Here is a 15,376-nt window from a genome sequence, read left to right on the forward strand (position 1 = left end):
CCCTGCATTGGCAGTCCAGAATCTTAACCATTGGACCACCAGGGAAGTCTCTGTATGATTATTTAAAAAGCAAAACTCAGAAAATTAAGGATGCAGTGATTTTTTTTTTCTTTTTAAAATAAATCATTTATGTTTTAAATTGTGTGATATTCAAAGCAAATTATACAAAATATTTTTTCAGGTATGTTTGTGAGACGTCTTTTTAAGTATTAGGAAAGAGGAAGCCTCTTCTCTACTTCTATCACACTATTTATAGATTTTATAATGGGCATGGATTTTACAGTAAGCTTAAAATTGTATAGATAGTTTTTAAAAATGAGGCTCCCCATTGTTCCTCAGCCTCCCTAAGTTTGCATTGGATACCTGAGGGGCAGGCTACCTGCCACCTCTTTGGAATGAGCCAATTGTTTTTTTCAAATATTTTGACCCCTAGGCAGAGATTGCTGTGATCTCATGTTCCATATAGGTAATTCTAATGTGTCTTCCTCTGTTAAATTTTCTGCTTGTGAGGTTTTTTTTTTTTTTCCTCAGATGAATAATGTTCTAGATTTAGGCTCCACATCTGATTTAGACTACATTCTTAACCGTTTATTGTCCAAGACTAGTCACCAAGTAGAGGACTTGAGATAATGTATCTTAACCTGACTACAGGAATTGCCTCTAATGAGATGGTTTACATGTGAATGGTTTGGAGATAGATACAAAATAGAGAGCCACAATCTTAATTAATTCAGCTCATTTAATTATAGTGTTTTGTTAATTCCTTGAGTCCTTCGAATTTATAAATGTACTCTTTATTCTTCAAAGTATTTGAAAATTTTAATTGTTCATTCATTATCTGGGAGCAAAAATTACTTAACCCTTTGATAGGAAAGGAAAATTAAGTTGCTGAAGTACTGATGGAATTTGTATTTAAAAAAACTGATTGAGTGAGTATGTAAACTTCTTCAGCATGATCAGAAAACTATTTTTATTATAATTCTGGGCTGATTGTAAATACAGTCATCAGTTGTATCAACCTCGTTAACTTACTGAAAGTGCCCCATATAGCTGTTCTTTGCTCCTTTTCATACACTCTTCTGTCCACCAGAAATCCTCAGCTTATTTTGTGTTATTGTAGTCATGAAACTGAATATAAGCATGCAACAGGCTTGACCCAAAAGAACCACTGTTTCAAAGTTAGTATTTGAAGTTTTGTAAGTAAGAGGGGGTCTTTTTCTAGCTCTGATTGTTGAGTGACTTACTCTGTGTTTTGTTTCTTTCAGTGATGAAGAACTCTCTCAGTATCTTTTACAGTTGGTGCAAGTTTTAAAATATGAGCCTTTTCTTGATTGTGCCTTGTCTAGATTCCTACTCGAAAGAGCACTTGCTAATCGGAGGATAGGGCAGTTTTTATTTTGGCACCTCAGGTAAGTCTTTTGTATTTCAAATTGAGTCCACTATATGCTTTTGTGAGTATTAATCAACATAATATAGGACATTTAGCAGAACAGTCCAGCTGCTTTGTTTCTGAGTCATCCATAATATTTATGCTTTCCTGGGGTCTTCTCCTATTTCTCAATACCCAGATTCTCAATTTTCATGATTTGGCAATGTAACTCTGATAAATGTCCCTCTATGCCTCCTTGATTTTTAACTGTAATTAATAACTTTTCATCATAGTAATTTTTATTACTACTACTGATGGTTATAAGTATTGCTGTTTTCCAGTAAAGTATACTTATTGGGTTAACATATTTGGATTAAGAAATAGACTTACTTTTTCCTCCAAAAGGTTGTGGATAGTTGTGTCATCATTGCTACTATTGCGTAAGTAAAGATTTTAGGAATGCCCTGGTGGCTCAGAGGTAAAGAATCCACCTGCCAACGAAAGAGACACAGGTTCAGTCCCTGATAGAAGAAGATCCGACACACCGTGGAGCAACTAAACCCGTGCACTACAGTTATTGAGCCTGTGCCGTAGAGCCTGGGAGTAGCAGCTACTGAAGTGCGTGTACCCTAGAACTCGGGGTCTGAAACAAAAGAAGCCACCACAATGAGAAACCAGTGCACCACAACTGGAGAAAAGCCCACCCAACAACATAGACCCAAGGCAGCCAAAAAATAAATAAATAAAATTATGTATGTATACACACACACACACACACACATATAAAAGATTTTAGGTTTTCCTATAACAGCAACTTTATTTTTAGCTTCTTTATTGACAAGGTGATTTTCAGAAATATATCAGTCTTAGTAAACCAAGTTTATATGGGAGTAAAATTGAGAAAGAGAACTAAAGATCTTTTGTTTCCTAGGAAAATTGTCAGTTCTTTGTTTCTGACTCTACTCAGACATTTGTGATTTTTTTCCACCTGGACTTTGTGTTTTTGAAGCTAATCGGTAACAGAGAAAGATAACTTTTCTCCTCTTTGGCTTAGCTTCTTAAAGAAAATAAGCTTAAAGAAAAATACTATCAAAAATAGTATTTTGATGTAATTTTAGGGGTTATAGTTATAAATCTTGATTTCTTTATTATTAACGTTTTAACTTATCTTCTTTCTCATCTAGTTCAATCTTCTTATTTTTAAATCCTCAAATGAATAACAGAATAAGATATTCCTTCCTTTCAAATGTGTTTACCATTCTTTAAATGAGAAAAAAAATCAAATAGAAGTCAATTGAGAGATTTGTTAGTTATGTTATATGAGTCAGATCTATTTCATCTTCAGTTCAGTTCAATTCAGTCGCTCAGTTGTGTCCGACTCTTTGCAACCCCATGAATCGCAGCACTCCAGGCCTCCCTGTCCATCACCAACTCCCAGAGTTCACTCAGACTCACGTCCATCGAGTCGGTGATGCCATCCAGCCATCTCATCCTCTGTCGTCCCCTTTTCCTCCTGACCCCAATCCCTCCCAGCATCAGTCTTTTCCAGTGAGTCAACTCTTCTCATGAGGTGGCCAAAGTACTGAGTTTCAGCTTCAGTGTCATTCCTTCCAAAGATATCCCAGGACTGATCTCCTTCAGAATGGACTGGTTGGATCTCCTTGCAGTCCATGGGACTCTCAGGAGTCTTCTCCAACACCACAGTTCAAAAGCATCAATTCTTCAGCGCTCAGCTTTCTTCACAGTCCAACTCTCACATCCATACATGACTACTGGAAAAACCATAGCCTTGACTAGATGGACCTTTTTTGGCAAAGTAATGTCTCTGCTTTTTAATATGCTATCTAGGCAGGTCATAACTTTCCTTCCAAGGAGCAAGTGTCTTTTAATTTCATGGCTGCAATCACCATCATCTTAATTGTCTATAAATTGGTAATATCATTTCACTCCAAAAAACAAGATGTAAAAACTTCAGATTTCATGGAATAAACCATTAACTAATGTTAATATCACATTTCTTTTCGAACTACAGTGTTTAAAGAATTAAAAGTTTAGCATCCAACCAGTGACTGTATATGTGATAGGATCTTCCTTTCTTTGATAAGCATCATCAGTTAATTTCATTAAAAAGTATTTTCATTTGGGGACCTGAAGTGTTTGATAAATCTTCTTTACTGTTACCTTTTTGCAGATCTGAAGTACACATTCCTGCTGTTTCAGTACAATTTGGTGTTATCCTTGAAGCGTACTGCCGGGGAAGCGTAGGTCACATGAAGGCGCTTTCTAAGCAGGTATCAGCTTGCTATAATCTTCATGTTCACTTTGCCACATGATATATGATAAATTGTGTCATATGCTATTTCTCCTATCACATTGTTTCATAAGGGATTTCCATAACTAAATTCAATTAATACATTTTTTAATAAAAAATGTAAGCTTAGAAATGAAGTTTTGGCGAATTTAACAGAATGTTATTGAATGCTATTTGAAAAATTAGGATTCCTCATAGTATTAGTACCATGACTTAAATTTTAGTAGCAAATACCTATTTAGACATGCTTAACAATGGGTTTGATGGTAACTGTTGTGAAATATTTAGACTCTGTTTTTTCATACCACTGAGATACTCTTTCCAATAAGAATAGTATATATGATTCATATGCTCTGTCATTTGTTTTAGATTGACATATTTTGACACCTTAGTTCGTAGGTGTTATAACTTCTAGAATTCAATATACTCAAGCTGCTTTTTCAAACTGTGTATACATGCCTGAAACTGTGATATTTCAGGCATGAAATATCTCTCTCATATTCTGTCATTTTCTTCCTAGGTCTTCATTGCAGATAATGAGGTATTAGTCATTTTTAATAGATCAGATATTAAATGCTTACTATATGCCAGGAACCATAATAAGTGTTTTAAGTATGCTATTTTACTCTCCTAATAATGTGCCACAGTAGTTACTGATACTGCCTGGATTTGACAAGGTGAAAAATAAGGTTTCAAGAGATTAAGTAAGTTGCCTAAAAGTTCACAGTTATTAAGTAAAAGAATAAGTTTCAGACTTAGTTCTGTCCAACTATAAAACTAAATCTTTTTTTATCATTATTATTATACTGGGAGTTTTCACACTTTTTAGCAACAGTCCTCTTTTTTAAATCAAAATAGACAACAATTTAATTTTTTCAGTATAAATGTATCTTTGAAGCTAAAGTAAAATATAAGCCAATGAACAGATGCTGTTTTACTGAACACAGAATTCCATCAAGGGTTATTGTTGACAATTGTCTCAGTATCCAGTTATTTGTGTATTTTTGTTTTGGAGATAGTCTTGACTCATACAGCTAAGTAATTGCAAATAGCAATGGTTTTTCAAGAGCTTTCGTCCAAATGAGATGCATAACCATGGCCCAGGCTTGATTGTTGGTGGCTTCTTGGTGCCCTAAAGGATGAAATGAGAGCATTTCTGCCATCAAGGAAAGCAGCCCTGTATTAGCTTCTTCATGCTGAAATTCTTCATTGACAGATGGCAATGACATGCTCTTGTTCTTTAGCAATAATTTTTCCTGAATTGAATGTTATCTAACCTACCACTAGAAGTTTTTAAAAAATGACTTAATATATACTTATTCAGAACCTGCTATATGCCAGGGTGTGTTAGGTATTGGTGATCTGAAGCCACATTAGCTATGTTGCTGCCATCAAGTATTTTATATTCCATAGAATAGGTAGGAAGCATCACTATGAACAAAGCTAATGCATGTGATAGAATTCCAGCTGAGCTATTTCAAATGATAAAAGATGATGCTGTGAAAGTGCTGCACTCAGTATGCCAGCAAATTTGGAAATTTGGTCACAGCTCATGAATTGGTATATAATTGCACACATGGCCATTTCACCTTCAAAATAAAATGAACAGCCAGGTACACTTTTCAAAGTTCTGCACACTGGGAGTATTTCCCTTCACTGCTGTCCTTTAGATATATTCCTGAAAGTGGCTGTCATACCACAGTTGTATCCTGCCTACGTATTGTAATCCAGTCATCTAAACCATGATTAAGTCTTCTCTTTCTGTATCTATTCATCATAAAGAACTTCCCATGAGGCCATGGTGTAGGCTAGGAGAAAGAAGATAGTGTAATAGGAGTGGGAAGTCATGGATATGTGGGCTATTCCTTCATGTAACTTGAGCCTTCAGGGACTGATTGGGCACAGATCAGATCAGTCGCTCAGTTGTGTCCGACTCTTTGTGACCCCATGAATTGCAGCATGCCAGGCCTCCCTGTCCATCACCAACTCCCAGAGTTCACTCAGACTCACGTCCATCGAGTCAGTGATGCCATCCAGCCATCTCATCCTCTGTCGTCCCCTCCTCCTCCTGCCCCCAATCCCTCCTAGCATTAGAGTCTTTTCCAGTGAGTCAACTCTTCTCATGAGGTGGCCAAAGGACTGGAGTTTCAGCTTTAGCATCATTCCTTCCAAAGAAATCCCAGGGCTGATCTCCTTCAGAATGGACTGGTTGGATCTCCTTGCAGTCCAAGGGACTCGCAAGAGTCTTCTCCAACACCACAGTTCAAAAGCATCAATTCTTCGGCGCTCAGCCTTCTTCACAGTCCAACTCTCACATCCCTACATGACCACAGTCTTATATATAACCACTTTCACTTGATCATGAAGTGCCACCGTGCTTGCCCATCTTTATGTATGCTGGGTTAGATAAAACCTGGTTCTTGATAGGCAGCTCAGGTTGCATGATTACGTTCACTCTCCTCTAAAACCTAGAAGCAAACTCGAAGAACTATTTCTCAAAAAGAGAGTAGCTGTCAGCAGGGGATGGTAGGTTTTTTGTTTCTCTGCCAAATCCTAAGGACTTGTGCTATAGTTCAGCTCTATGAGCCTGCCAAAGGCCGTTCAAGCTCCATTAGGTCTGTTGGATCATGTGGCTACAACATGTGTGGCAATTTGGGCCTGCTGCAGAGCCTTCTCCTGTTCTGGACTTCATTCAAAACCTGCACCTTTTCTGGTGCTGGATCACTCAGTACATAGGCCAAGGTACAAGAGGAATATGTTATCTCTAAAATCCAAAGAGGTTCACTAGGTTGTGCCTTATTTTGCTTGTAAAGAGGGTCCTGAGCACCAAATTATTTTTTACCTTAGAAGGGACATCTTGACATGCTCTACAGTCCTTGAGCTCTAGAAATTTCACTGAGTTTGAAGGCCTCAAATTTTTTGCTGAATTTATTTCCCACTTTCTGAAATACAAATATAAGTCCAGAGAAGTTGCTGTATGTTACTCACTGGGTTCAGTCAGCATAATGTTATCACTGTAATGGACCAGCATGATATCATATTGAAGGGAAAGTCGATCAGGATTCCTTCAAATGAACTGTGACATAGAGCTGGAGAATTCATATACTCCTGAGTTAGGACAATGGAAGTGTATTGTTGGCATTGCTAACTTAAGCAGATTGCTTATGGTGGTCCTTATTGACACGTATGGAAAATAAAACATTTGTCTAATCAGTAGTTGCATACCAGATACCAGGAGATAAGTTACTTTATTTATGCAGTGAAACTGCCTCTGGTATATACCACCTGGTTAAGGCGGTAACAATCCCCTGTAATTCTCTAAGAGTCATCTATCTTTTGCATAGGCCAAGTAGGCAGGATGAATGAGGATGTGATGGGAATCGCCACCTTGCATCTTTCAAGTCCTTGATGATAACACTAATCTGTCCAGTTATTCCAGGAATGTATTTACTATTTTCTTAGGTAGAAATGGGCTTCCCTTGTAGCTCAGTTGGTAAAGAATCTGCCTGCAGTGCAGGAGACCCGGGTTCAATCCCTAGGTTGGGATGATCCCCTGGAGAAGGAAATAGCAAGCCACTCCAGTATCCTTGCCTGGAAAATCTCATGGACAGAGGAGCCTGGTGGGCTGCAGTCCATGGGCTTGCAAAGAGTCGGTCATGACTGAGCGACTAACACTAGGTAGAAAGAGTTGTAATAACTTCCACCCAGCCTTTCCGACCATAGTAGCCCTCACTCCAGAGATCAGGGAACCAACATGGGAATTCTGCCAGCTTCTGAGTATTATCTGTTTCAGTTATACATTCTCGAACTACAGAAATAACCACAAGATGTATTTGGAACCAACTGTGCCCTTTGCAAGAAAGATCTATGCTAAAACTCTTTTGTTAACTTGACCTCCATAAGCCCCCCCTTGGTTTGGTGAACGTCAGTGACGTTTTGAGTCACTTTGCATTAGTGCCATTTTAGAGACAGCGTCCAAAAATCCCTGAAAAGCCTGATTATTTCTTCTCCCAGTGTGGAGTTACTGTGGCAAAAGGCCACAGTCTCTTTGGAGTAGCCAGGGTAAAGTCAGTTTCAGTCTGGTTGATACTGTAGAGTTCACAGGCGTCATTTGATGTTGATGAAAGTATCGGGGGATTTATCAACTTTTCAGTTTTTCTACGTATATGAGTCCATGTTAGAAAAATGAGTCCTGAAGGTTTACTACTTAATGCTGTTGTATAAATTTAGACCATAAGCTGTATGTGATTGTAATTATTACAGTATGTAAGCTGTAAATATTAGCAGGGTAGTTTCATCTCAGTTCAGTTCAGTCACTCAGTTGTGTCCTACTCTTTGCGACCCCATGAACCGCAGCATTCCAGTACAGCATGCCTCCCTGTACATCACCAGCGCCCAGAGTTTACTCAAACTCATGTCCATTGAGTTGGTGATGCCATCCAACCATTTCATCCTCTGTCGTCCCCTTCTCCTCCTGCCGTCAATCTTTCCCAGCATCAGGGTCTTTTCCAATGAGTCAGCTCTTCGCATCAGGTGGCCAAAGTATTGGAGTTTCAGCTTCAACATCAGTCCTTCCAATGAACACTCAAGACTGTCCAATGAACACTCAAGACCTGTCCATCCTAAAGGATGGACAGGTTGGATCTCCTTGCAGTCCAAGTTTCATCTAGGTAATGTAAACTGAAAGTAGTATATTCACCTCACGTAACTGACATTTTATGTAGTATTAAATATGCTCTCCCAGACTATGTTTTTTGATACTACATTGTATTTTCCTTGTGGCAAAGACTCCTCTCCCTTTTTACCTTTTCTAAAATCTCTCACTTGAACGCCATTTGTTTCCCAACTCCTAACCTTCTGTTCAGGGTTTCCCTGCTGGCTCAGAGGTATAGAATCCATGTATCAGAACAGGAGATATGGGTTCAATCCCTGGGTGCAGAAGATCCCCTGGAGAAGGAAATGGCAACCCATTCCCGTATTGTTGCCTGGGATATCCCATGGACAGAGGAGTCCGGCACGCTATACTCCATGGGGTTACTAAAGAGTTGAACATGACTTAGCGACTAAACAACAATAATTCTCTTTTCAAAATCCCTGCAGTAATTTTCATTGCATGAATAATAAAATTCAGCTTTTCACAAAGTCGATTAAGACACCACCATTCCCCCGCACCTTGATAAAGTCCCTACTTCTTTGGACTCATTTATATGATCAAACTACACTGGGCATTTTCTTGTTTCTCTGAGAACCCCAGTTTGATTTTTATAACACCAAAAATATGGCATATGTCAGATCACATTATTCTTACTCTTTCTTACTAATGAACAGTCAGGGGAAGATTGTACCCTTTACATGGCAATTCTTGTTATCACTGTAAACTTACAGTGTGACAAGGTGTTGAAACACTTAAAAGTATTTGGTTAATGGCCATGTGGCTATTCAGAACACTGTTCCAGGAAATGTATATCAACATAATTATGGATAGGCCCTGAACATTTGCAACTGTACAAATGTGGAAGAAATTAAAATTTGAAATACTACAAAAAGTTCTAATTTGCATAGTCCACTTTTCAGCTAGTTCCCTTCTCACAAGTGTATGTACAGCTCCTGAAATTGTTGAGAAATGGGCTGTCTGTGGTTTTGACAGATGGCTAACTTGGCAAGCTTCAGCAATCTTGATTTTATCTTCCAACTACATAGAACCTTTCCAGTTTCCTGTGAGCAAGCCCTCAGCCTGTCTGTAGAAACAGCATGCTGAATTCACTTCCCTGTAGAGTCTTAGTGGTTTCTTCGTATAGAAGCAAAATTCAGAAATGAAAACATGGTGTAAAATAAATCTGTTCATGGAAATGCAAACCATAGTGTTCATGTTTGTTGCATACATATTCTATATGCTTGTTATATGCAGTTTACATGTTGATGTTTGTATTTAATATTTGTCAGTTGTTTCCAGTTTTAATGACATAATAATAGAATGAAATATTCCTTTCTATGTTTTATGCCTGGCCAAGGCTAGGTCTTATAGAATTTGACTAATATGACCTGGACAGTTCTTAAGTTAGTAAAAATAAGATTGACTTTTAGACACATGATTTTGATTCAGTTGGCCCTTGTTGATTCCCCTTGTACTACTTGCGTAAGTTTTTTTTTATTTGCATAAGTTTTGATAGAGGCTTCTCTGGTACCTCAGCTGGCAAAGAATTCACCTGCAATGCAAGAGATTCGACCCAGTTCAATTCCTGGGTCAGGAAGATCCGCTGGAGAAAGGATAGGCTACCCACTCCAGTATTGTTGGGCTTCCCTTATGGCTCAGCCGGTAAAGAATCAACCTGCAATGTGGGAGACCTGGGTTCGATCCCTGGGTTGTGAAGATCCCCTGGAGAAGGGAAAGGCTACCCACTCCAGTATTCTGGCCTGGAGAATTCTAGGACTGTATAGTCCATCACGTTGCAAAGAGCTGGACACGTCTGAGCAACTTTCACTTTCAAGTTTTGATAGCTAGAGTTTACCTCATTATAAAAACCAGTAATTTAGACTTGAACAACAGCTATTGTTGTCTGTATTCATATTTATTTTATTGAACAGTCATTTACGTTATACCCTTAGTGGAAAGAGAATATACTGAGAAGATGTTGAACAAGAGTGTTAAACAAAATGTTAAACAAAGATAGTAATGTCAATCCCAGGGTTACTTGTAAATACAGATTTTCCTTTCATACTATAGAGTTGCCCAGTTAGAGTGTGGTTCAGATTCGTTGTGTTTCAAATTCTATTTGAACTCAGTTAGCTACAGAGTTCTGAGTAAAGTTTCATACTTACTGTCTCACCTGCAATCTAGGTCTTTTTACTTTTCTCTACTTTATAAGATTTTATTTAAGAAAAGGATTTGTGAACATTTGAAAAATGACACTTTAAGTGACAAGTGTTCACAATAAATTTATTTCCTTGTATGTAATATATTTGTCATAAAGCGAGTACTATTTTTACTTTAGCTGATTACCCTGCCTGTATGTTGTGGCGAGGAGAGTTAATAGGGAATGGTTATTGATTAATAGTACCACATGATATTATTTTTAACAGAAATGAATTTTGTTTGTGTGGAAACTTATTTTTCAGGTTGAAGCACTCAATAAACTAAAAACTTTAAATAGTTTAATCAAACTGAATGCAATGAAGCTAAATAGAGCCAAAGGGAAAGAAGCAATGCACACTTGTTTAAAACAGAATGCTTATCGTGAAGCCCTCTCTGACCTGCAGTCACCTCTCAACCCATGTGTTATCCTCTCAGAACTCTAGTAAGTGACCTTCTGTACTCTGCTTGGTGAACTTCCCTTTAAATAACATTGTAGGAGGGATTTCCGAGTGACTGCTTTAGGGGAGCAGTGAAGATAGCTGTTGGTAATTGGAACAAAATTAAAGAAGGAAAATCTTAAAGTTCTCAAAAGTTATTATGTTAATAGGATGTTTGCCTTCTAGCTAAATTTACCAATGGGGTAAGTGGAAGTTAATTTCCTTTCAATTATATGCAATTAAATTTGTTTTCTGTATTATTGGTTTCTTAGAGTTGAAAGTCTTATGTAAGCAAAATGTTTGCAGCCATCATAGATTATTTACTAATTAAACTTGCCTTCAAAATGAAATTTTTGAATGAACTTAGAAAATGATTTCTTATTTTTACTTTGCCTGTAAAAGTAACAATGGGAAAGTAATTATTATGTTCAGTATATCAGGATTCAGAGTTGATCCCTCTTTAGGAAATCACGAATAAACTCACAATCCAGTGTTATATTCTGATTGTTATTGTCCATGTATGATAACAAAAGTTAAAGAAGAATAAGGAAAGAAAAGGAGGAGTTTTAAATATAGCGGTGAGAAGGGCACATCTGGATTTTCAGTTCAGTTCATCTGTCATCACTGCATGCTGACCAAGGCTAGTGTCACAGTTGCTTTTCTGCCAAGAAGTAATGTTATAGTTTTGACTTCTGTAGACCTGAATGGAACAGGTGAGGGACTTTCCCAGGCCTAGTATGTCATAGCAACATTACAGTCTTGCCATATGTTTTGACTGAAGTGGGCTAATTTTTCCCTTTCTTCCTTTCAGTGTTGAGAAGTGTAAATACATGGATTCCAAAATGAAGCCTTTGTGGCTTGTGTACAACAACAAGGTGTTTGGTGAGGATTCAGTTGGAGTGATTTTTAAAAATGGTGATGGTATGTATTGAGTTCTTCACAGTGCCAAATTCCTTAGTATTTTTCGTTTATTGTCTCTTTGCTTTCTCTGAAAGGTGATGTGAAAATGTAGAACAAACAGATGGCAGCCAATAGGTAGCTGTTAATGGTCATTAAGTTGAATTTGACCTACCATAAACCCTCTTTTTTTCTCCTTTTGGAAAGTGATTTGTAAGGCTTACTTACATGCATTGTTCTAATAAACCTTCCCTTTTTCCCTACAAAATACAATGCTGTGTATTCCTTTGGTTAAAAGCTTATAAAGTATAAGAGAGTATTTTCAATATGTTCATAACGTTGTTTCAATGATAGCAATTTTTACATTGCTGCCATAGTTTTATATTTTAATTAAAACATTTTACCCATATTTTATAAAAGAAATGCCTCTGAAGTAATCACACCAACCAGAAGGTAGTCATGATTGCTACCATTCATTACTTATGTGATTGCAGGCAAATCATGTAAAATTCATAGAGCTTCAGGTTCTTCTGTACATGAAGATTATATCATCTCTGTGTTGGGTCTGTTAAATGGAATTAAGTGAACCTAAGTGTATGTGCTTACAACTATTTTTAAAAGAAATTTAAAATTCCGGGAAAAAAATTAACAGAGGAGTTATTTTTCAGTGTTTATTTTCCAGCCAGTTAATTCTGGCTGAATTAGTTAATCTTAAATTAATGTTATTAAGCATAAAGTATAAAGCACTTACATAAGGGCTTTTCCTGCTTAGATTTACGGCAGGATATGTTGACACTCCAAATGCTGCGCTTGATGGATTTACTCTGGAAAGAAGCTGGTCTGGACCTTCGGTAAGATTTCTAGTGAATTTCTTTTTATCTCATGTTGTATTCCTTCCACAATAGAGTTTTAAAAACTTCTTGTTGATTTCTTCCTGATATTATTCTTGGTTGTTGTTCATAATCATGTCCATATAATACTTTTAGTTCACAACAATCTCTCAATACATTATCTTACTGAGACCTCATCAAGTGTAAAACTACACTTGTGACAGCAAGAGCCACATCCCAGTCTGGGGTTTGGAGCTGGTCTCAGGGAAGATGCACTGGTGGTCGTGAGAGTGATAAGCCAGAGAACGGCCTGCGCCTCTTCTTTTTCAGCCTCGTAACCCTGATTCTTTTAACCTTCCTGAAAGGGAAGTCTTTAGGTGGACTTCCAGGGTTTTTTGCTTGCCACCATTGTTAGGGGTAGACAGTGAGAAGAACAGATGTATGGTAACAAAGAAAAAGGAAACATAATGGATTTTTAAAGTTTATTATAAATAATTATTATAAACAATATTAATTATAATATAAATAATATAATTATTTATATATAATTATTTATAATATAAACAGTAATGTTTAATTATTATAAATAAATAATTATAAATCTTTTAAGATAAAGAGCAATAATTGGAAACACTGTTGATATATTTAATTATATAAAAATATAAGGTTCAAGTGTCAACAAACCAAAGTCAAGCCTCACACCAGGTGTTACATTCATAATGAACAGGACAAGGGGATAAAAATTCTAAATATTAAGAGTTCATAGAAATAAATATATAGGGAGAAGATGTGAAAAGGCCATTCAAGTTATAAAATAAATAAGCTAATAATTATGCAAATACCATTTGTTCTAAGGTAGAAGTTCAAATTAAAAGAACAATTAGATACCATTGATGTCTTACCAAAAATTTTGTTAAATGAAATACAGTCTGGAGCACTCACTGTTGCAGGAACAGAAACACAGATACTATCATATACCATTATAAATTAATATAAACCTCTCTGTATCATTTATTTATACTCTATATCCAATATTTCCATAATTTAATTTAAAATTTAAAATGTGAAGAGATTTATGCACAAAGGTACTCATTCTTGCTTTATTTACAGTAAAAAAAAAAAAAAATTGGCCACGCTTTTCAACGTTTGATCAATAGTATAATGGTTAAAAAATTATGAGCTTTCACATATGACGAAACATCTCAGGTATTTAATAAAAGTATTGTTTATAGAGAATTGGTATCAGTTTGGAGATGCAAACCAGTGAGATGCAAAAAATATTTTAATAGAATGCTTTCAACCATTTAAAAAACTTGCTGAAAAATGGCACACATTTTAAAATGTTTATAGAAACTAAAATGGTATAATAGACATTACTTATGGGTGGTAGGATTAAAGATGATACAGTCCCCTCTGCCCTTGGTATACCTGGTTCTCTAGTTTTCTACAGTGTACTCCTTTTAAGGAGAGAAAAACATTAAACATATTTCATGATATAGGGCCATACAGTTAAAAACATTTCTCCATGCTAGTTATTAATAACTTCATCTTTTACTTAATTCTTTGTTTTTTCAAACTGTGAAATATTTTAAACATGAAATATAGATGATAATTTACAATATTTTTGTGCTCATAAACCCAGATTTGTGTAGATATTTAATAGTTTAATGACAGATGTTAACATGTTTTCATATTTACTTTTTTAAAAGAGGAATTAAATATGCAGATAAAATTAATGCATTCTTATGATCTTCTCCTTTCTCACAACTCAGGATTTACCATCATTCTAAACTGTAATACCTGTATGTTTGTGCTTAAACTATATATTATATATCCATTGAATGTTTTGAACTTCCAATAAATAACTGTCGTATCACATGTAATTTTTTGAAGTTTACTTTTATTACGTGTTTCGAGATTTATCAAGATGAATATGTGAAGTTCTAATTTGTTATTTTCACTTCTGTATTAATGTTTTGAGTAAATGCACAAGTTTATCCATTCCCCTATTAGTAGCTATTTGTGTTTGTTTGTTTGTACACTTCTCTTTACTTACGTTTGGAAGAGTTCTTTAGTTTATATAGCCAGAAGTGGAATTGCTGGGTCATAAAGCATGTATACTTTCAACCTTACCACTGTTGCCCAAGTGGCTTCCAGAATGTTTATACCAGTGTTATGTTTCTCCCCAGAAATATCTCCTTACCAATCAGACTTGTTAGTTCTTTGCAAATCTAGTGGATATAACATGGTATCTCATAGAGTTTTAATTGGCATTTCTTTGGTTGAATAATTTTTCAGTGTTTATAATTAGTGTGTCTTCTTTCTGCTGTGAATTACCTAGGTTTCTTTAAGGTTTATGCTTTTTGTATTATTTTTAAAAAAATCCTTTGCTGTACAGTTATCTTAAAGATGCTGTCTTTTATTTTCCGAATTTTAAAATTAACTTCTTTTCTCTCTGTGAAAGTTTAGTCCTAGTATTGACTCTTTTGGGATTTAGGTTTTTTTGACTACTCTTCTTGAGTCCCTTTTGAGGCTAAAAATTGTCTATTTCTTCATTGTTTTTTAATGTATTACCATACTGTTTATAATATCTTCTTGTAATTTTACAACTTCTGCTATGTTTAATTTTTTTCTCCTTTTACATTTGTAAAATTATTTTGTATGCAGTATTTTTTCCAT

At 36.0% G+C, this 15,376-nt stretch overlaps 1 protein-coding gene across 4 annotated transcripts in view; it reads left to right on the forward strand.

Moving 5' to 3' along the window:
- Positions 1-15,376, forward strand: part of PIK3CB (phosphatidylinositol-4,5-bisphosphate 3-kinase catalytic subunit beta) — a 180,676-nt gene that overhangs the window by 143,248 nt on the left and 22,052 nt on the right. For all 4 annotated transcript variants that reach the window (XM_055569540.1, XM_055569539.1, XM_055569542.1 and 1 more), the window contains 5 exons: positions 1,266-1,409; positions 3,561-3,660; positions 10,797-10,975; positions 11,782-11,891; positions 12,640-12,718. In XM_055569540.1, coding sequence (XP_055425515.1) covers positions 1,266-1,409; positions 3,561-3,660; positions 10,797-10,975; positions 11,782-11,891; positions 12,640-12,718 — 612 coding nt within the window. The remainder of the gene's footprint in view (positions 1-1,265; positions 1,410-3,560; positions 3,661-10,796; positions 10,976-11,781; positions 11,892-12,639; positions 12,719-15,376) is intronic.

This window comes from Bubalus kerabau, chromosome 2 (genome assembly GCF_029407905.1).
Source record: "Bubalus kerabau isolate K-KA32 ecotype Philippines breed swamp buffalo chromosome 2, PCC_UOA_SB_1v2, whole genome shotgun sequence".
NCBI lineage: Eukaryota > Metazoa > Chordata > Mammalia > Artiodactyla > Bovidae > Bubalus > Bubalus kerabau.